Source organism: Eublepharis macularius, chromosome 12, assembly GCF_028583425.1.
Source record: "Eublepharis macularius isolate TG4126 chromosome 12, MPM_Emac_v1.0, whole genome shotgun sequence".
NCBI lineage: Eukaryota > Metazoa > Chordata > Lepidosauria > Squamata > Eublepharidae > Eublepharis > Eublepharis macularius.
This window is the reverse complement of record NC_072801.1, coordinates 1392570-1414584: the sequence shown is the minus strand read 5'-3', so window position 1 is coordinate 1414584 and position 22015 is coordinate 1392570. Positions and strand designations below refer to the sequence as shown.

The 22015-nt window shown below is 48.4% G+C and overlaps 1 protein-coding gene across 1 annotated transcript in view; it reads left to right on the top strand.

Annotated features, from left to right (window-relative positions):
* RBBP6 (RB binding protein 6, ubiquitin ligase) overlaps positions 1 to 21735 on the top strand; it is a 33860-nt gene extending 12125 nt beyond the window's left edge. The window contains exons 4-17 of the mRNA XM_054992370.1: positions 2710 to 2754; positions 5040 to 5128; positions 5267 to 5363; positions 6030 to 6169; positions 8674 to 8846; positions 10322 to 10425; positions 11050 to 11354; positions 13894 to 13993; positions 14078 to 14156; positions 14259 to 14316; positions 15064 to 15435; positions 15765 to 15866; positions 16594 to 18348; positions 20128 to 21735. Of these exons, the coding sequence (XP_054848345.1) occupies positions 2710 to 2754; positions 5040 to 5128; positions 5267 to 5363; positions 6030 to 6169; positions 8674 to 8846; positions 10322 to 10425; positions 11050 to 11354; positions 13894 to 13993; positions 14078 to 14156; positions 14259 to 14316; positions 15064 to 15435; positions 15765 to 15866; positions 16594 to 18348; positions 20128 to 21643 (4935 nt within the window). The 3' untranslated portion in view covers positions 21644 to 21735. The remainder of the gene's footprint in view (positions 1 to 2709; positions 2755 to 5039; positions 5129 to 5266; positions 5364 to 6029; positions 6170 to 8673; positions 8847 to 10321; positions 10426 to 11049; positions 11355 to 13893; positions 13994 to 14077; positions 14157 to 14258; positions 14317 to 15063; positions 15436 to 15764; positions 15867 to 16593; positions 18349 to 20127) is intronic.
* The last annotated feature ends 280 nt before the right edge of the window (positions 21736 to 22015 follow it).

Below are 22015 nucleotides of genomic sequence, written 5' to 3'. Positions count from 1 at the left end.
TCTTGCATTGCTCTTTGCTGTGAAGCAGGTAAATGTTTGTGTGCTCCCAAGCTCAGCACACAATGACTCTTTCCCTCTCCTACCTTGAGAGTGGTTGAGGGACAGTTTTCTCTGTAGAGACAAGGACCAACGTTGGCTGACTACTAAGCTAAGCCAGCTCTTTAGGCCCCTCTGGTCTTGGTTGGACTTGACTGCCTCCTGCTTTTCTCCTATAGAACTGAAGAACTGAAATGGGAAAATTAACTTCACAGGACAGGGTCCTTGGACAGTTGCTGTTCCCGGTGTGTGTTCTTTCCCTGGCTACTTTCGCCAGGCCAGTTTCTCTGGGTAACAAGGAAAGAACTTCCAATACAAAGTCCCTGTATCTCACCCACAGGCAGATTAAATGTGGACTGGTTGGGTGTTACTTTTTCTGTAGACAGTATTGCAGAGACAGGGATTGTTTGCCTCTGGTCTGTCCATTCAGAAGGATGGATGGCGCACTAATGTAAGCATCTCACCCGCAGTCAAGTCTCTTGAACCGATCCTGAGGGGGAAACACCAAGTGCTTAATAATGAAGGCAGCTAGAAATGTGCAGTTAATGCCTTCTAGCCTTTGATGGAAGTGTGGATGAAGGTTGTGAATTGGGGATATGCTGAGGCATAGGTGGGATGTTTGCATGGGTGGTGGTGTCCAAATCATGGCCTGGCAGGACTCTTGGAAGCAAAAGATGGAGAGGCGCCTAGAGCAGAAGGCTGCCAGGAGGCAGCACCTACTTCTGGTGTTTCAGGAGCCAGGAAGCAAACGTCAAGCTCTCTACCTGTTTTTTTAAAGGAAGTGTGACTTTTGCTTGTAATCTTAGCAGGAGACAAAGGGACCACTGAGCCCATCTTAACTCGAAGCGGGACCAGATGAGTTATCCTTCTTGCCACATATAAAAAGAAACATCCTTTGACTTTGCAAAGATTACTATCTCCTTTTGAAAAGTCTGTTTTAAAAAGCTGTTTACTGGTTTCAATTAACATGCTTTTTTCAAACTACTACCTGGCTCTTGACAAAAGCGACAGTAAAGTATCTCTGTATGGATAAGGAAGATTTAAGAAGCTGCAGAGCTGCTGGTCTTTCAGATTTGGTTTGGGAATGTATTGGGTGTATTCTGACGTGCTTTCTTCTTAAATGCTTTCATGTGACTCAGTAAGGAGGATCACCTGCATAGGATTGTGTGAAGAACACTCCCATTAAAACAAAGTCTTTAGTGCCGGGATGGGTAGCCCCTGGCACATGTTCCAAACAGTGACACACACCCATCCATCTTGCTCAGCACAAAGGGCAGATCCTCTGTTGGACCGAACCAAGTCCTTGAGCCACTGGCAGCACAACTGGAGCTCAGCTTGCTCCCCAGGAGGCTTGCCAGATAGGACCCTTACCTCCTCCCCGGCCCCCATTGGCCTCGGGATTCTTGTGCTCTGTATCATTGCTTCTGATAGATTTCATGTGATAATTCCCTGTAGGTACAGATGGTGATCTTAAAACCTAGTTCGAGAGTTGCTTCTTGAGTCTGGCTTCTCAAAGTACGGCTTTCTTCATGTGGAGGCAGTCTTTTGAGCTGCTGAAGGCCAGTGCTGGTACTCCAACCCCATTCTACCCTGTGCAGAAAGCGCAATCGTGAGGTCAACATGGCTGCTTTTCTTTTGTTAGTGGGTTTGCTTCTGAGGCAGTGGGTAAAATCTTATTCTCTGTGTTACCAGAAGCTCTGATCTGCCTTATGATGATCTTCTATCATGGCTGATTCCAGAGTCATGCCTGATGGCAGTGGAAGGCAGTTAACCTGCACAGTCCAAGATGGCTATCAGGGCATTGCCAGAAGAATCCTAGAGAGCCCCGTTTTTTTGCTGCTCAGTGTTTCTAGACCTGTCACAAGACTGCAATGCCTCTGGTTACTTGCTATGACAGGCACACACTGCTGAACTAGATTAAACTTGCTGTTTAGCCCTAGGCTGAAAACTACCCCCTCCGAACTAAAAACATTTTCTGCTGGCCTCCAGGAATTAAAAAAGTGTTGCCCTAGTTTAGGCATGAGCAAGTCTTGAAGGTCTTACGTCCCACCATAGCCATTTGTATCTTGAGTTCACTGCTCAGCTCCCTTGAAGATGTCAATTTGAAGAACTGTATATGTTTATTTTCAACACTTAATATTCAAATTTTCTTGTACTTCTAGTCATGGAATGCTTAATCGGTACCCATTACCATCAGCATCCTTGCATTTCTTTTCAAGAGCAATGTTTACCATTTTCCAAAGCATACAATTTTCTGTATTTTCACAAATTTTCTAAATTAAAATGTTTGCTTATGGAAAAATGCTTTCACTTCCCTATATTTTGTGTAAATACTTTAAGAACTCAGAGTGTCATACACAAGAATACACGTTTTTTTAGTTAAATAAGCAATTTCTTTTCTTGTGAGTATAAAAGACAGCTGGTCATGTTGGCCACTGAGAATAAAATCACAATGGGGTTGACTCCTTTGAGTGAGTTTAGTTTTTAGTTTTTCCTACATAGAACTAAATATTACGTATGTCTCTCACTGCACTGTACCAGCAGCAATACTTTGAAAAATGCCTCTCTGTCGGACATAAGCCCCGGCTAGATTTTAAAGCCACAGTAGAGGCTGAATATGTTGCTATATCTTGATTGTGGAACTTGAATGTGTGTTTAATTTTTTATGAACAGATTGATGACTCTTCTGCATCTATTTCTCTGGCCCAGCTTACAAAGGTATATATATACATATATTCTTGTCAAATATAGCCAAATGAATCGTTGCTTGCTTGGCATTTTTAAATGTTTCGATGCTGTGATCAATATCTGGTTAACTTTTGTCATTGGTGCAGTACATTTTTTTAGTGCAAAAATACTGAACCTAAACATTGCAAATGTGTGTATATTTTGCTAACTATCCTGTAAAGAGTAGTTCCCAGTATGGGAAGATAGAAGGGGAGTCCCTTATCAGCCTCAACATAATGTTGCAGTTGTGTTCATCCTCAAGACACGAAGAAGCACTTCTGAAGCTGTGTTACCATTTTTCATACGTTCCGTTAATTTTGCTGAGGAAAGATAACACAATTTTAAAGAAGAATTGTAATATTTTGGCTATTTATGGACTCCTAGGATTTCTTTCTGTGCAGCAGCCAAAACAGAAGTATTTCCATATCACATGGACTGTTGACATGGTGGTTTGTGGATTCCGCATTCAAAGCCAGTGATAGAGCAATAATTTGCATATAGTAATTTGATGAGTTGTGCCCTTGTAGCATATACAGAGGGCAGCAGCTATGCAACTAATTTGTTTGAACACAGACTGTGTAAATGTATCTAATTGTTTATAGGAATATACCAATGTGTGTGTGTGTGTGGCATATTGGCACATGTGAACTTCTGAAACTTTTGTATATGCCATGTTTTGCTATGAAACTGCTTACATTTCTGCTCAATAATGTGTAACTGTCTGGGAAAGCACTAGTGATAACATTCATCATCCGCCTAAAACAGCTGCTTGTTAAGATTCACATCAGTAGTAACAGTCCTGCCCAATACTTATTTGTATGTGAATAAAGACTGGAGTTGTTTTGGTTTGGGGGGGGATTTCCCCAGAGAACCCTGATTTTTCTAGCTAAGTGAGAAATTAGATGCACAAATATGAAATTTGACAAATTATTTTACCTAAAGTTTTGTTTCCATTAGTGCTGTCCTTAAATTTGTCCTTGGTTCTGTAAGCTCATGTCAATTTTATTTTTCTGAGATGTGAAAAAATGTCAGAGAGGTATACAGTTTTAAGATTTAGAGAGAATCTAAGTATTTCTGACACATGGAGACCTTGTCATATAAAACAGTTCAAAACTGTTACTTACTTTAACCTCTTCAGTGCAGGATATCTTTGCACGGAGGCAATGTTTTTAACAGTTTTCTGTTTTATTCCAATTGTGTATTTAAATGCCATATTTGAATTTTGGTCTATTCCTACTAATGTTTTGTGCTATTGGATGTGTTCTGTAAAACTGTTTGGGTTCAAACTGTTTGGGTTCAAACAAATTAGCGAAGTATTTGTAAATTAGTCTTCTGTAAATGTGAATGGTTTTCATAGTTGTCAATCTGGATTGTTAAGAAAAGTGATGTATTTCAATTAACTGTTTAATAAAATGTTGAAACTAGCTGGTTGCTTTTGTGGGTGAATGTATAAGTATATGTGTGGTTGATGTGAATGTTAGGTGCTTGAATCTCTGAGTAATTAGTAGCCAGTGTCCTTTAGACCCTGCTTGTATCTCTGCTAGCTGCTCAACACGTACCAGTTTTCTGGAACCGACCGCTCCACACGGGAAGATCACACTTGCGTCTCAAAGGGCCAGTCATCCTGAAAGTTCTCCTGCCCGGACATTTTATGCCACATCAAACCATGAATTGGGTGTAACACTTTAGCTGATTCTCTATGCTTTCTTTAGAAAAGCATCTGAAAGGCAAGCCAGAATGCATTTCCCAAGTTCTTTTAAAGTGGCTGAGTTTCTCAAGCTTCACTTTTCAGGATGACACTGTCCTTTTTAATATTTTGAAGCATGAGGAATACGTCTCACCGTCTTTTAAACAGCCGCAATAGTGAACAGCGTCACTTATGTGCAGAATATGGAGTTTAACTTCTATGGCTTTGTAACCTAAAGGTACTGCAGAAGGCATCATTTAAAACATGTTACTCCAGACCACTAAATTCCTCATAGGAAGCTGGAGCTGTTACACAAGCCTTTCCATAAGGTCAAACATAATAGCCTATGGGTTAGCGTGCCCCAGCAGAGGAGGGGTGTTTTTTTTTTTCCTTTTGCAGCATAGGCACACAAACATCATGTAATGGCATAAGGACTCCCTGGAACATCTTCAGGACAAGAGCTGATTTGAGGCAACGTCAGTTAGCTTTGTGCTGCTCTTTACAGGATTGGATGAGTGGTGTTTGTCTTTGATTGGGTGGACTTAAATGTGTTTCTAATGTGTGTGTCAAATGATTGCCTACTGAACAGACTGCCAATCTGGCTGAAGCCAATGCTTCCGAAGAAGATAAAATTAAAGCTATGATGTCACAGTCTGGCCACGAATATGATCCAATCAAGTGAGTGTTCGTCATTCTGCACACAAAAACATAAGGCTTATTTTGTAACAATTTACAGATGTATTTTCATGTTTTTTTCTCAATAAAAAACCCAAAACAAGCTATAAAGACATGCACTCTTCTCTTGCACCTTTTTAGTTACATGAAGAAACCCCTGGGTCCGCCCCCACCGACGTACACTTGCTTCCGTTGTGGGAAACCCGGCCATTACATAAAGAACTGCCCAACCAACGGGGTAAGAGGCTGGATTGGGGCTCTGGCATGGTGTGGCTTGTGTGTCGGCGGTCTGCGCCTCTTGACTTCTAGTAGTCTTCCTGAAGGACGGCTGCTAAAAAGACGGCCAGAGTTACATTACTTAGCTTGCTGTGTTCTTCAGGTGGGGAGGGGACTCAGTCCTGCTGGGATGGAGACTGTTTGTTCGTGAGCATCCAGATATGGTTGGTCTCTCCTGTCAGAGGAGCACAGGGTAGTCAACCCACTGGGCAGTGTCCACAGTTCATTTCAGGCAATGGGAGAAGGTGGCTGTGAGGGATACTCCTTGTTGAGCATTAATGGGAGAAGGCCCTTCTGCCTACGAGGATTAGTGGTGCACTTCAAGAGGAGGGCTTCAATGGCCGCTTGCCTCATTGTCAGTCTCGGCAGGGCATTCCAAGGGCAGTAGAGCCCCACTGTGTTTTCTTTTTACCCCGGCAACTAGAGGTGACTGACTTGAATGGCCTTTTAAAAACAAAGCTACAAAGCTTGTCAGGTGCATGAAGACTGTTGTGTGTTCAAATCAGGCCCCAAACTATAGTCTTTGAACTTGTAAGGGGGATTGGGTGTTGCTTGGAGAAGTTGTGGAAATGTCAGTTAGCCAGAACATTAGGAAGACCTGAGAGATTTCTGTTTTTTGCTTCAATAGGACAAGAATTTTGAGTCTATTCCCAGGATAAAAAAGAGCACAGGAATTCCTCGAAGCTTTATGATGGAGGTGCAAGACCCAACCACCAAGGGCGCCATGCTTACCAACACAGGGAAATACGCCATCCCAACTATCGATGCGTAAGTGCCCATCTCTTTACAGCGGCTGTAATGCTGCCTGGGAAAGAGTGAGGTTGTCTGGAGTGTTAGTTTAGAGTGTGCTGAAAAGGAAAACCTCTCCTAGAACTCGGGGGGCATCCAGTGAAATTGATAGGTATCAGGTATACCACAGGCAAAGGGGGCGCTTTGCCTAACGAATGATAGTTTGAGTATTTCATTGCCTGCAGACACACTGATGGTGACGAGCACTGATGGTTTTAAAAAGCAGTCAGACGGATTCATGGAGGATGGCTGCTTGAGCCACGATGGATGAAAGGAGCTTCCATAACCAGAGCCAGTTAGCCTCTGAGCTCCACTGCCAGATGGCAATATGAGGAAGAGACAGTGCCCTGTTTGTTGGCCCTCCAGGCAACTGTTTGTTTGAAACGGGATGCTGGACTAGATGAACTTCTGGTCTGACCTAATAGGGCTTTTCTAATCTTCTAATGATTGCACCTTTTCGGCCTGATTGTCTTTTAAAATTTAGCCACCCCCTGCCCCACACACATTTTGCTTTACTGGACAGTAATGGTATCCATCTGAATCTGTTTCCATTGCTTAATGAAATCATTAATAGCGCCCCCGTCTGATTAGAAACAGCAAGGACTCTTATCTTACTATATAATTGAGTGAGCGTTTCAGACAACTCACATACCCTGCTGCACCACCAGAGGGCGCTGCCATGGAGGGAAGCCTAGGCCAGGAGAAGGCAGCAATGCCTGCCTCCTGCCTTCACCCGGCTGGTATTAGGAGTGAGGCAGGTGGCAATGCCCACCCCCTGCCTTCACCCAGCTGGTATTAGGAGCGGAGCAGGTGGCAATGCCCACCCCCTGCCTTCACCCAGCTGGTATTAGGAGCGGAGCAGGTGGCAGTGCCTGCCTCCTGCCTTAACCCAGCTGATATTAGGAGCAGAGCAGGTGGAATTTCCTCTCCCACCTTTACACAGCTGTTATTAGGAGTAGAGAAGGTGGCATGCCACCTCCAACCTTAACCCATCTGCTATTAGGCACTTGGAAATGCCCACCCCCCGTTCATCTATCTGGGATCAGAAGCAGAGCAGGTAGCTTTGCCCATCCACTGCCTTAACCCTGCAGGTATTAGGAGCAGAGCAGGTGGCAATGCCCACCCCCCTTCAGCCAGCAGGGATCAGTAGCAGAGCAGGTGACAATGCCTGCACCCCACCTTAACCCAGCTGGTATTAGGAGCGGAGAAGGTGGCAAAGCCCACCCCCACCTTAACCCAGCAGGTATAAGGAGCGGACAAGGTGGCAATGCCCACCCCCTTCTTTAAACCAGGTGGTAATAGGAGCAGAAAAGGTGGCAATGCCTGCCCCATGCCTTAACCCAGCTGGTATTAGCAGCGGAGCTAGTGGCATTGCCCTCTCCCCTCCTTAACCGCAGCTGATATTAGAAGCTGAGCAGGTGGTAATGCCCACCCTCTGGTTAAACCCACCTGGTATTAGGAGCAGAGTAGGTGGCAATGCCCGCCTGCCCCCCCCCCTTCAGCCACCTGGAATCCGAAGTGGAGCAGGTGGCAATGTCCATGCCGCCGTCCCACCTTAACCCAGCTGGTATAAGAATCAGAGCAGGTGGCATTGCCCTATCCCCGCCTTAACTGCGGCTGGTATTTGGAGTGGAGAAGGTGGCAATGTCCACCCCCTGGCTTAACCAACCTAGTATTAGGAGCAGAGCAGGTGGAAATTCCCATCCCCCCCTGCAGCCACCTGGAATCCAGTGCCCACCTCACGCCTTCACCTGGCGGGGATCAGGCACAGAGCAGGAGGCAATGACCTTCCTCCCTTCACCCAGCCAGGATAAGGAACAGAGCAGGTGGCAATGCCCGCCCTCTTCAACCTTTCGGAATAAGCCACTGAGCAGGCGGCAATGTCCACCCTGTCTTCACCCTGCCGGAGTCAGGAGCCAAGCATGCAGCAATACCTGCCCCCCCCCTTCAACCTGCCGGAATCAGGAGCAGAGAAGGAGGCAATGCCCGCACCCCCTTTACCCAGCTGGGATCAGGACCAGAGCAGGCAGTAAAGCCCACCGCCCACTTTCACCTGTCAGGATCAGGCGCAGAGCAGGAGGCAATGCCTGTTCCTCCCTTCACCCAGCCGTAGCCAGGCACAGAACAGGAGGCAATGCCCACCCCTTTACCCGGCATGTGTCCGGCATGGAGCAGGTAGCTAAGCCCCCCACCCCTTCACACAGCCAAGATCAGGCATGGAGTAGATGGCAACGCCCACCCCCTCCTTCACCAGCTGGAATCAGTGACGGAGGAGGAGCGAATGCCTGCCTGCCTGCCCTCCCCTTTCTAGAGCCCGTTGTATTTTCCCCCCACAACAGGCTTTATTGCTAGTTCAAAACGAAACTTACTTTGTTTCGGGCCAGCTTGCTGGAGTAACAATTTCAAGCTTCTGTCTTGTGTTAAACACGTGTAACATTTTTTTTTTAAACAAAGCAAATTTTAGTAACTTTCCTTTCTTTCAGAGAGGCTTATGCTATAGGCAAGAAAGAGAAGCCCCCTTTCCTGCCTGAAGACCCCTCTTCTTCATCAGAAGAGGAGGACCCGATTCCTGATGAGCTGCTGTGTTTGATCTGCAAAGATATAATGACTGATGCCGTGGTCATCCCCTGTTGTGGAAACAGCTACTGTGACGAATGTGAGTCCTGAGCTTGGGCACATGGCCGCCACGTGTGTGCCTGGGAGGCGGTGGAGCTGAATGGGCCTCAGGGCTCTGTTTCGTTCTGCAAGTGAAAGATGGGAGCAGGCCAGTGCTGAATCGTGGCTCTGGTAGAGGCCCTCTGCCTCACTTGGCCCCTGGCTGCACGGAATAGCTGCTGCCCTAGTCCCTCTTAGCAGTCTGTCCTCTGTGAAAGAGGAGTTTCCCAGAAGCCCTTGGGTGATGCAGGGATCTCTTTCACACACGTTCTGATGGGGAGTGGACTGGAGGCGGCAGCGCATGAGTCTCCCATGCACCTTGTTGTCTCTCTGGCTTCTTTGAGAGCCAAAGAGTGACACTGTTGTCCATCCCATTTACTGATGAAGGGGTGCCTAGCATCCAAAGAGCTGCATGCATAGCTCACAACCTAAATGCCAGCACCAAATGTGGGTGGAGGACGGTTTTTTGATTGGGCCGTGAAACTTTGCTGCATCACTGTAATCTGCCTGGCACTTTTGCTTGGTCTGTCCCACCGAAGTTCAGCTCGTCACACTGTACAGTCGTCTTTTGACAGTGGTTTCTACTCGGGTCCAGTGAGTCTTATGTAAGACTTTTTGGACAGGTTTCAGAATGTCTTTCTCCTGTAGTAAAGTCTCGAAAGCTTATGCTACAATAAAGTTGGTTATGCATCTGACAGAGAGAGCTGTGGCTCTCAAAAGCTTATGCTACAATAAAGTTGGTTATGCATCTGACAGAGAGAGCTGTGGCTCTCAAAAGCTTATGCTACAATAAAGTTGGTTAGTCTTAAAGGTGCTACTGGATTCTTTACTATTTTGCAACTACAGGCTAACAGGCTAGCTCCTTTAGACCTTTCTTCTGTGTCTCTCTAGAGGAACCCCTGACTGACTACTAAGGAGTGAGATCAAGATGGGCAGCCATGTTAGTCTGTCTGTAGCAGTAGAAAAGAGCAAGAGTCCAGTAGCACCTCTAAAACTAACAGAATTTGTGGTAGGGTATGAGCTTTTCTGAGCCACAGCTCACTTCTTCAGGGTATTCTTCAGGGAGGTGCTACTGGACTCTTGCTCTTTTCTACCGCTAAGGAGTGGGTTTTACAGCGGCCCAAGAGACTCTCGTGGACAAGGAGGACATCTCTGCTAGGCCCTTTGGAGCTCAGCCTTGATCTGAGGACTGCTGTGATCGTCTTCTGCTGGCTGCATGAGTGGTTGGATGCAAGAGATCCCTTTGGCTAAGCCAGGAGTCCGCAGAGAAGGAGGTCTTCACTCAGGGAAAGGGGATCTTTGGCTCCAAGCACATGCAGGGTGGCAGAAGGTGATGGCTGTGGACCCAAGGGTTAGGGACTTGCAGGATTGCTCAGACTGCTGTTGATAGTCTTAGGAGCTGTGCTGTTGCAATGTGCACTGTGTGGTTGAAAGTTCAAGCAGAATTTCCACATGACCTACTTAAATTATCCACAGGTATCAGGACGTCACTGCTGGAATCAGAGGAACACACCTGCCCAACTTGTCATCAGACGGATGTTTCTCCCGATGCTTTAATTGCCAACAAATTTTTACGCCAGGTAACTTCAGATCGCGCTCTCAGCTCCCACACATCCGTGAGTGAGTGTCACCCCCTGCATTGTTGTCTGGAACTGCTTTGCTGGACAGTGTAGGAGAGGCGGCACCCTTCAAAAACTATTGAGTCAGAATGCCGCCGCCCCCCCCCCCCCCCCGCCACCAAGGGCCTGCAGAGGGTCCCACTTCAGAAAGTCCAGCTGAGTATTCCAGGCCTCGATGACCTCATCGTTCTCTCCCACCAGCTGGTCACTTGTCTCATACCCCAGTTATTTATCTGTTTATTTGTTTCATTTCTACCCCGCATTTGTCCCCAGTGGGGACTCAAAGCAGTTTAGATTCTCCTCTCCATTTTCTCCTCACAATCTATGAGGTGTGTAAGTCTGAGAGGGTGTCACTAGCCCAACGTCACCCAGTGAGCTTCCATTACAGAGGAGGAATTCGAACTCGGGTCTCCCAGATCCTAGTCTGACACTTTCACCACTACACCACACCAGCTCCCATAATCTTTTAGAGGCATCAGTTAAGTCCCATAAGTTAACATAAACACATTTTGTTTCCCAGAGTGTGGGTGTGTTTGGTGCTGGTCAGATCAGCGTTGGTTGGCTGATCTGTCCTTTCATTGGTAGGCTGTCAATAACTTCAAGAACGAAACTGGCTACACAAAGCGGCTCCGTAAGCAAGCCCAGCCCCCTCGGCAGGCAGCTCCTCGGAACGTGCCTTCCATGCTGAGGGCAGCTGTATCGAGGCAGCAAGACCCCCTGATGGCTCCACCCCCTTCTGCTCCGGTTCATTCAGCCGCCTCCCTCACTTTGCCGCTGGCGTCAACAGCAACAGCGTTGCCAGTCAACCCGTCTGCCTCTGCACCCGCTGGTGAGGTCCCAGCACCCATAGCCATGGCTATTCACTCGGACAAGCCTGAAGGACCTTTCCGGTAAGCCAGTTTACGCAGTACATAAAAAGCCTGTAGCTGTCTGTGCTGGTCAGTGAGGGAAATACTCTCCAAAGAGCAGTACAAACTAGCAAGAACATCACAAAGTAGTGAGAAAGGGTATATTTATTATTTTATTTTAAACATTTTAGCAGCCACCTTTGTACCCTATGGCACTCAAGGCAGCTTACAACAGATATCAAAATACATTAAAATACTTCCATTTAAAAAGTGTTCAGAGCCTGGATAATAGAAAAGAGTCCAGTAGCACCTGGATACAACGCTCTGAGAGGCTGCTTGCCCGAGGCCATCAGGAACTTGATAAGTATTTTGATAGCCCTTTATCCTAGCAAGTCTGATAAGTTTTTGGTTCCACAAAGACACAAGAAAGCAACTGTCTTCTTCTTTCTGGATCTTTAACTTGTGCTGTCAGGTTGAATGTCCTGTTTTAGTATTGCCTTTACAGCGTTGGTTAGGATACAGGCTTTTACTATGGTCAGTCCAGTCCTCTGGAACAGCTTGGCAGGGTGGGATATGCAAGATGCCTTCATTTGTGGCATTCACGTGTGTACGACCAACCTTCAGAGGGCATAGGGTGGAGGAGACTTGTCTTGGCAGTAGTATGTGCAAAAAGGGTCTAGGGGTCTTAGTAGACCACACACTGAACATGAGTCAGCAGTGTGATGTGGCAGCTAAAAAGGCAAATGCGGTTTGGGGCTGTATCAACAGAAGCAGAGTGTCCAGATCATGAGAAGTAATGGTATCACTCTACTCTGTTCTGGTTAGGCCGCACCTAGAGTACCTTGTTCAGTTTTGGGCACCACAAATTAAAAGGATACAGACAGGCTGCAGCGTGTCCAGAGGAGGGCAATGAAGATGATGAGGGCTCTGGAGACCAAGTCCTCTGAGGAAAGGTTGAAGGAGCTCAGTATGTTTATCCTGGAGAGGAGACAACTGAGAGGTGATAGGATAGCCCTCTTCAAGTACTTGAAGGGCTGCAATATAGAGGATGGCGCGGAGTTGTTTTCCACTGCCCCAGAAGCTCAAACCAGAACCAACGGCTTGAAATTAAATCAAAAGAGTTTTTGGCTAAACATTAGGAAGAATTTCCTGAGAGTTCGAGCTGTCCCTCAGTGGAACAGGCTTCCTCGGGAGGTGGTGGGCTCTCCTTCTTTGGAGGTTTTTAAGCAGAAGTTAGATGACCATGTGACAGCAATGCTGATTCTGGGAGCCTGGGCAGATCGCAAGGGAGAGGGCAGAAGGGGTTGCATCAGTGCTTGGTTTTCGTGTCCCTTCTTATATGCTCAGGGTGGTGCTGATCGCCACCATGGGGTCGGGTGGCAGTTTTGCACGGGTTGTTTTGGCTAGGGATCCCGGAGGTGTTTCACCATCTTCTGGGCATGGAGCAGGGGTCACTGGGACAGTTGGGGGGGGGGATTTGTGAATTTCCTGCGTTGTACAGGGGGTTGATGACCCTAGAGATCCCTTCCAACCCTATGATTTGCCAGAGGGAACCTGTTTTGGCAAATTCATCTGCAATCTTAACCCACGTGGTGTTTTTATCTTGCCAGTGGACTGTAATGCTTTTCTGCAACTTCTTGTTTTTGTGAATCCCCTTGAGTCTAAGGAAATGGGATATAAATATTTAAGTAAGTTAGCTGCAAGAAAAATGTTTGCCTTAGATAATTGCATAATTCATATGGTCCTTCAAACCAACAAGTTGCAGAGTTGCCTGAGGCTTCTTTCTATCTATTTGCTGCATATCTGTGATTGCCACCTGTGGTTGCCCCTTACCTTCCAACCTGAGACACATCCTTCAAACCAAGTTTTCCCATTTGGGCTTGGAGAGCAAGTGCTGACTGATACCAAAAACTGTAGCTATCGATAAGCAAGGCACAAGGAGGAGAATCAGGGCAGGGGGGGGGGGGGAATCAGGTTTGTGCACTGGGCTGTCACCCACTGTTTAAAGGATTGTCTAAGTTTAGCGGAAAGATGGAGAGTTAAAGCCTTTCAGGGCTTTTAAGGTTTTGTAAGATGCACATTTCCAGACGTGCGTGCATAAAGACGGAACTGGGCCTGTCTTCCGACGCTCCTGGCGGAAGGTCCTGAAGCAACTGGGACATCAGCACAGGCTCCACCCCAGGGCAGTTTCCTCCATGAGGTGCGGGGCAGGGCAGCCCTCTGGAGTCCCACAGCTCCGGTGGTGAGTCCGTGCCAGGGAGGGGGGGCTTCGGATGAACTGGGGGCGCAGCGGTGTCTGTGCCGCAGCATCATGCAGTTCTCTCGTCTGTTTAACCTCAGAGCTGACCTTTTCAGCTGCTCAGTACAAGGAAGGTTCTTGGTCATTTTAGCTATTTCTGCCCCCTTTCCTGCTTCTGTTGAGGGAAGATATTTTGTGTTTATATGGATTTTGAGCTAGATTGGCCAAAGCTGTGTGTGGAATTGTAGACCCTGGCCTTACATTCGGGGGCTGGGGGACTGCTGTGCTTTTACGTTCTGTCCCTAGTGATTCCTGACCTTGAGTTTGCCTTTCTCGCACTAGTGAGGGCGATGGTGTTGGCCCAGCGGCTGCTCACGCGACGGCCTCGGAACACTCCAAGCCACCTTCCTCGTTATCTGTTAGTACTGTCATGGAGGAGAAGGTATGCTTCGTTTCATGTCCAGACTCATTTTGTCCCATTTACAACAGCAGGAGCCTCTCCATTCTCTTCCTTTTCTTCCTCAAGGGCTATCAGGTTCCTGTGCTTGGGCAGCCAGCCTTGCCAGGACAGCTGGGTCCTCACGGGCATTCAATCCCCACCATGGGTAAGTGGCTCCCACTCCGATTGTAGGGACTCCTGAATCGGTGTCCAGTTGCACACTTGATGTATTAACAGCACCTCTTCCTTCCCTCCCTCTCTCCCTCAGGTCAACCAATGAGGCCCAACCCTGTACGCTCTGCAGGCGGCCGGTCAGGCTGGGAGCCGTAAGTATGCCTTTGAAACACATCTCTGTCATTCTCTTAAGCAGTAAGTTTAGAGCGTGACAAGTCTGTCAAGAAGCTGTACACATAGGCACTGTGGGGTGGGGTCTGAAAAAAACAAAAGGAAGGACCAGATGCAGATGTTGAAGTCTCCCGTGTAGTAGCTAGAGCTCTTGTGGGAATACAGTTGGGAATCAAGCCAGCCATTCAAACGGTCACTGCAGCAGGTAGAAAGCTGTCGTCCAGCACAGGGACAAGGACTGGCCTGGAAAGAGGAGCCATCCTCAGTCCAAATGCCGGAAGAACCTTCCATAGGTGGGGATAGAGAGAGACCCAGACTTCAGCATTTGTAGCCAGGAGTGTGTTCTTAGGCACGGTCAGGTTTCAAAGCCGTCACTGAACTTGAAGTGGAGTGAAGACTTTGGCTGTGCCCATTTTGTCAGTGCAATCAGCAGCTTCATCAAAGAGTTTGCGGGAGGGGAGGGGATTAGTCGGTGCTTGTGAAGTCTTGCTGCCAGCAGAGTTCTGAAGTGTGCTGGGGGAGGGAGTGTGGGGTGTGGCCAGTGCAGCCGTGCGAGCCCCTATCGAAGGGCTGAGCTCAGGGGGAGCAGAAGAGCAGGTTAGACTGGAGAAGCCTGGCGGCCAAGGAGGGACGTTTGCAGCCTCAGGATGCCGCCACGTCCCTTTCCTCTCTTGCGATCCAGGAACAAGTGTAACACTCAGTGACAACGTGTTTTTGGGTTTCTTTAGAAGTTCAAACCGAGGACGCCCGCATAGTGACCGCACACAAAGGACTCAGGCCCCAACACTGCCAGCATCAACCCAAGTGTTTGTGCCCGTGCCGCCTCCTCCTCCCCCCCTGTATCCTCCTCCCCCCCACGCACTCCCTCTTCCACCGGGGGTGCCTCCGCCACAGTTTCCTCCTCAGTTTCCACCGGGTCAGCCTCCACCTGCTGGGTACACTGTCCCCCCTCCGGGATACCCCCCGGCTCCAGCAAACATATCAACACCTTGGGTACCAACACCAGTGCCAACGGCTCACTCAAATGCCATCCCAACGACACAACCACCTCCTCTATCTAGGGAGGAGTTTTACAGAGAACAACGGAGACTTAAAGAGGAGTAAGTATTTGGCTGTAAATGAAGTTCCGTTATATTTCATTCTTCTGTTTCAGTAGAATGTTGGACTGCCGTAAGAAAAAATGACATATAACGTGAGATTTCAAATGTTGATTTTCACTGCCAATCAAAATAACGCAGAAAATTGTGATTCTAACAAAATGCCATGAAACACCTGTAGGAACTCTGTGCTGGCCCTTTTTTTCCAGTAGCTTATTCGTTTCTTGTTTGCATGCAGTGCCCGTGTTCAGGCTAATGGGGTTTGCTTAATGCCTTTGTAACAATATCCAGCTACGCTATATCACATCACAGTCCCTTCATCTTTTTAACAGGGAGAAGAAGAAGTCAAAACTTGATGAGTTTACAAATGATTTTGCTAAGGAACTGATGGAATACAAAAAAATCCAGAAGGAGCGCAGGCGTTCTTATTCCCGGTAAATAAGTGTGTCTGTGTGTTTCTGGTCACTATATCCTTTAGCAGGGTGGAGGATTTTGCAGCTTCCTGTGTGGAATACCCTAGACTCCATCCCATGCCCCTTTTCTGGGGATGGGAAAAGTTGCAAGGCCTGAACATTGGGAGCACAATCCTTGTTGGAGTAGGTACTGGGCTTGATGGGTTCACAGCATAAGCTGGTTTTGTGCATTCCTAAGTGCTGTATAAAGCACGGGGCTAATGCAGAATACAAATCTGCAGAGCTCATGTTCGGTTGTGGGGCAAACTGCAGCTGAGCAGTAAAACCTTTTTTTGCCAGGGAGGGGTGCAGTCTTGGTCCATTTTCAAAGGTTTTACTGGCACTGTTCCCTTGTCTTGCAGTTGCCCGCAAGCTCATTGCCTGCACTTTCCCCGTAGTGGCTTGGAGAATCTCTTCTGTTTTGGGACTCCTAGAAGCCATTTGTGATCTGCCATTGGGGAAAGAGAGAGGGGCTGTTCTTGCCATATTAAATTAAAAGGGTGTGGAACTTCTTCTCAGCTTGCACAGCCTCATGGTGAGGATGCCCAAAGGGACTGTGCCTTGTTTCCTCTGGGCTGGGCCACAAGGGATTGTGAGTCAGGAACTGAATGCTTTGCCTTTGCCATCGCCATCCCTCTTAGTATAAAAGTGAAAGGACTACAGGTATATGTTTCTTGTATGTGTGTTTCTCCCCCTTTTATTTTTTAAGCTCCAAATCGCCGTATAGTGCATCCTCGTATTCGAGAAGTTCCTATACGTACTCCAAGTCGCGATCTGGCTCATCCCGCTCTAGGTCATACTCCCGGTCATTTAGCCGTTCCCATTCCCGCTCCTACTCACGGTCACCCCCATATCCACGGAGGGGCAGAGGGAAAAGCCGGAATTATCGTTCCAGATCACGATCCCATGGATATCATCGCTCAAGGTCCAGATCACCACCCTACCGAAGATACCATTCTCGATCAAGGTCTCCAGTTTATAGGGGCCAGTCCCCAAATAAGCGCCCTGTTTCTCAGGGAGAAGGGGAAAGGGAATACTTCAATCGATACCGAGAAGTCCCAGCCTATGATATGAAAGCATACTATGGCAGGTCTGTGGACATGAGAGGCGACCCGTTTGAAAAGGACCGATTCCGTGAGTGGGAGAACTACAGAGAATTGTGCGAGAAATATTACAAGGGCTTTCCAGCTGGGGCCCAGCCCAGACCTCTGTTGAATAGAGAGAACTTCTCCCCAGAGCGATTTGGCCCACCAGGACCTCGGCGAGAGAATTCTCCATATATTCGAGGTCGTAGAGATGAATACGCTGGGGGACCAGGCCATCGAAATCGTGGCATAGGCACTGGCTATTCTGAAAAGCTGCCAGTCAGAGAAGGCCACAGTATGAAAGAAATTGCAAAAGGGAAAGAGAAGGAAGCTGAAAATGCCCCAGGAGATGGGAAAGGAAATAAACATAAGAAGCACCGGAAGAGAAGGAAGGGAGAGGAAGGTGCAGGCTTTCTCCCCGGTGCTGACCTGTCGGAAGGCTCGCGGAAGTCCAGGGACCCTCCTGCAGGGGAAGACAGCAAACCTGACCCCCTCTTCATGCTCCCAAGCAGGGACGATGCGACTCCTGTCCGGGATGAGCCTATGGAAGCGGATTCAGTCGCCTTCAAGCCTTTGTCTGACAAGGAGAGGAAGGAAAAGCCAAAGGGAAAGACTGAGAAGGCCAAGCGCAAACCAGAGGGCATGGCCACCCCCAAGAAAGACGTGCCAGTGAGACTGATGAAAGCACCCCCAGAGAAACAGGAGACTGATCGTGAAAAGTCCCCACGCGCTGACCTTCCTCCCAGAAAAGTGAAGGAAGAGGTGCCCAAGGCTGAGACTAGCAAATCTTTATCCTCTCAGAAGGACGAGAAGCCGCCTGGCACACCACGGAAAGTTCACCTCCGAGCCACAAAAGAGCATTCAGAAACCAGATCCGCCAAGGAGGAGAAAGCTAAGAAAGAGCACCCCAAGGACATCAAACCAGAGAAGCAGCCACCAAGCAAGGAGGAGAAGTCCAAGAAACCCACAGACAGAAGCAAAGCTGCAGAAGCAAAGACAGAGAAGAGGAAAAGGAAAGGTGAGGAGAAAGCAGAGAAGGATCAAGAAGCTGCCCCACAAGTAAAACTTCCCAAACAAGACGTTGCAGAGCTGAAGCTGTCGCCCAAGGGCCAAACAGAGCCCGAGGGTGAAAAGGCAGCCAGGAGCCCGGAAAAAGAGAAGACAGTTTCGCCGGTTGTGCCAGCGAAGAAGATAAAGCTGAACCGAGAAACTGGCAAGAAGATTGTCAGTGCTGAAAATGTGCCCCCTCTTAAAGACCCTCCTGTTGAGAAGCCTGAGCCAGCCAGTAGCAAAGGAAAGCCAGAGAAAACGAAAGGAAAGCTGAGGAGGAAAATGGCAGCAGGGGATGGATCCACTTCCACGCTGGTTGATTACCCCAGGTACTGTTGGGTGAAGTGCTGAGGGGTTTTTTTCTGTTTGTCATGTTGAGCCCACCACTTCCTTGGGTATTGGGCTGGATCCCTGATCTTGTGGACCAGGTGTCTTGCCCTGACTGGAACTCCACTCCCACATAGTCTGGGTGGTGCTGGGAGGAGAATGGCACGGGGCGCATGGTTTGGCAACTGAGGGCTGGGATCCTGTGAACCGCAAGGCTGCTCATGGAAGCGGCTCACTCCCACCTGCCCTGGGGGAGCCCCTGGCACTGGAGACTTGGGGAATCTTCGTGGACTAAAGTGCCTTGAGGAGCTGACGAGAGTAGGGAGCAAGATCGTCCCTAGGGGAAGGCTGGAAAAAGAAAAAACGCCCGCGTAACCTTACTAATAAGTTCAGTATCTCCGATTACAATTCCTGTTTGTTAACAGTTCACTTCTATGTCACACAGTAAGATCACTGTAACGTGCTAGGAAATTCTTAAACCATTAAGAATTCCCATAACACTCCATTCACACAAGTGCTACAATATAGGTACCTTCAATTAATAATTGATAAAGTGCTAGTGCCAAAAGTGCTGTTATGATGATTATTCATCCTAAAGTGCAAGTGCATAAGCAGCACCATATAAACACAAATCCTTCAAATAGACGTGTGAGGTCCTGAGCACCAGGTGTCCAGTCCGTGAGAGAAAACCCAATTTTGGTAAGTTCGTAAGTTGCAGACCACTCCAGGGGACTATGATGATATCATTAAAGATCCCCTAGATCCTCTGACGGGTTGCGTAGATCCTGGTCAGTCCCATTTCATACCATCTTCCTTAAAGTGGAAGGCTGTCAGAAGGCCCGCCCCCGTCTCCCATGGCATTTTGGCCGTGAGGCTCCCCTCATCCACTAGCGTCAGTTTGGGGGATGGTCATGAGGGGCTGCTTCGGTAAGAGAAAGGTGGGGGAGATCAGCAAGCACCTTCGGCTCATGGTTGGCAGGATTCAGCCCACTGTGCCCCAGGTTCAGTCCCTCCGCATCTGTCCCTGGACGTTTGGAGAACGACTGCTGTCTGAGGTAGATGGCGCCTTGCAAGCAACACCGATGGGCCTGTCTCAACAGAAGGGATCATCAAGGCTTTCTTTCTTGGCTGCTGCTTCTCCTCTCTCCCCCGTTGCCTCCCCCCTCATAGGTATTGGGGGATCTCATGACGACTATAGGCAAGGAGGCGGTTGGATGGTTTGCCCGTTAAATGTTGCTTGGAGTGACTGCAGACGGGCTTGGTTGGGCTGAAAGTCTATTATCTGCTTGTAACATGCATGGCAACATCAATTGTGCAGGCTGATCTGTGGAGGTTGGTGGCCGAGGGGATTTGCCTTTGAGCCAGGAGGGCAGGCCAGGGAGCCTCTTGCACAGTCTGATTTCAGTGTTTTTCAGTCATGTGGGGACTGACTTGTTAATCGAGTTGTCTGAGACAGACAAAACAAATGCAAAGCTCTCTAGGAGTTGTACGGAACAGGACAATTTTGCAGGCTGAAATTTAGATTATGAAAGAAATTAAGGCATGAGAGCCAGGATTGTTTTTCTGCCGTGGGTAACTCGACAGGTGGCCATTCTTAGGAGGAGGTTCTAAAATAGGCACAGTGTGAAAAGCCGAATAAGGGTATTTGACGAATTCCTGGGATGGCAAAGGCCGTGAAGGCCTCGAGCTTTTCAGAAGCAAGTATGCCCTCCAGGCAAGCTGGGGAGAGCTTTCAGTATGGGGAAAGGGTGCTACTTGATCCTTGCTTTCTGTTTCCTTAGCACCAGCTCAGCTGGAGGCAGCCCTGTGCGGAAGTCAGAAGAGAAGGTCGACACGAAGCGAACTGTCATTAAGACCATGGAAGAATACAACAACGATATCACGGCCCCTGCAGAAGATGTCATCATCATGATCCAGGTTCCTCAGTCTAAATGGGACAAAGACGAATTCGACTCCGAGGAGGAGGAAGAGGTGAAGTCTGCACAACAAGTTCCTTCTGCTGTTGGGAAACCCGCGAGCGTCATAAAAAGCATCAGCATGAAGCCTCCCATCAAACACCTTGAAAAAGATCCTGAGCCTTTAGAGAAAAATGCAAAGGTCTTGAAAGAGCCCAGTCATGAGAGTTCCCAGCCTGACTCCAAAAGTACAGTATTGAACGAAAAATTAAAAAACAGGGATCGGGACCATTCCGCCTCCGACAGAGACTCTTCTGAGAAAAAGAAGATTGGGATCCAGCCAGAGAAAGAGCGCTCTGAGCAAGGGACTAAGAGCAGTTCTTCTCACTCTTCCAAAGAGAGCAGGTCTTCAGAGAAACATGACTCTATCCATGGATCTTCTGCCAGGGACTTTACTCCTACCTGGGATAAGAAGTATGACTATGACAGCAGCAGAGACCATTCAAGTTCAAAGCGAAGAGAGGAAAGGAGCGAGGTCTCCCGGAAGAAAGCCTCGCCTTCCCGAAGTCGGGAGTCTGCCTCTTCTGGACAAAAGAATAAGCTGAGGGATGAGCGATCAGACCAGTCCAAAAAGGGAGCTGGGGACTCCAGGCGGAGCAGTTACAGCCCTCCAAGGGACCGGAAGCAGAGTGAGCAGAAGGCTGCCTCCAGGCGTTCAGCAGAACATTGCAGATCCCAAGAGAGAAGCTCTGGCAAAGAGAGAGAGAAGCACCCATCATCGGAGACCCGAAGCAACAGAGAGAGGATGGGTGGGAACAAGCCCTTGTGTCGAGGGCGCTCTCCGGAGACAAGAGAGCCAGGGACTGTGCCGAACGACAAGAGCACCTCCAAACCAAAGCCTCAGCCAAGCCACTCTTCCCGACTGTCTTCTGACCCAACCAGAGAAACGGATGAGGCCGCCTTTGTCCCAGACTACAATGAAAGTGACAGTGACAGCCACACATCTGCCAAAGAGGACAACTTCCCAGGCAGAAGTGCCAGGGATGGGAAGGAGAAGACCGCCCACAAATCTCAAGACGCTTTGGCGGCGGCGCCAGCAGCCCCACCTGGCGGGAGCAGTCAGAGCAGCCGTAGCCAAAGCCCCTCCGAAAGCCAAGGCCGCAGCAGCAGTGCCAGCTCTGCCGACAGCCAAGACAGCAAGAAGAAGAGGAAGAAGAAAGACAAGAAGAAGCACAAGAGGCACAAGAAGCACAAGAAGCACAAGAAGCACGCAGGCACGGAGTCAGAGTTGGAGAAAAGCCAAAAACACAAACATAAGAAGAAGAAGTCCAAGAAGAGCAAAGACAAGGAGAGGGAGAGGGAGCGAGAGGACCAAAAACCCAAGGCGGCTGTGGGGGTCTGAGGGTCTGGCGGCCCTCTTTCAGACCCTTGGCTGGAATGTAGACCCAGAGAGCCTTGTAAAAAACGCCACGACAGGCCCCAGGCTGCACTTACTCGATGGCTGCTGGAGTGGATTTTTACATCAGAGCTTTATAAAGTGAACATTTTGTACAGACTTGTGACTTGTGACCATGTCATCTGGGGAAGGAGGGGGGCGGGTTTGGGAAGGGCTTCATTTGGTTTGGGTTTTTTTTTTTTTTTTTTTTGGCTGGGGCATCTTACTTTCAACCACCATTGAGTTAGTTTGGGTGGAGTTTACTGTACTGTGAAAACTTTCACATTAATTTTTTTTAAATTGCCTGTCAGGAAAAAAGCAAATGGCTGGTATTAGTTC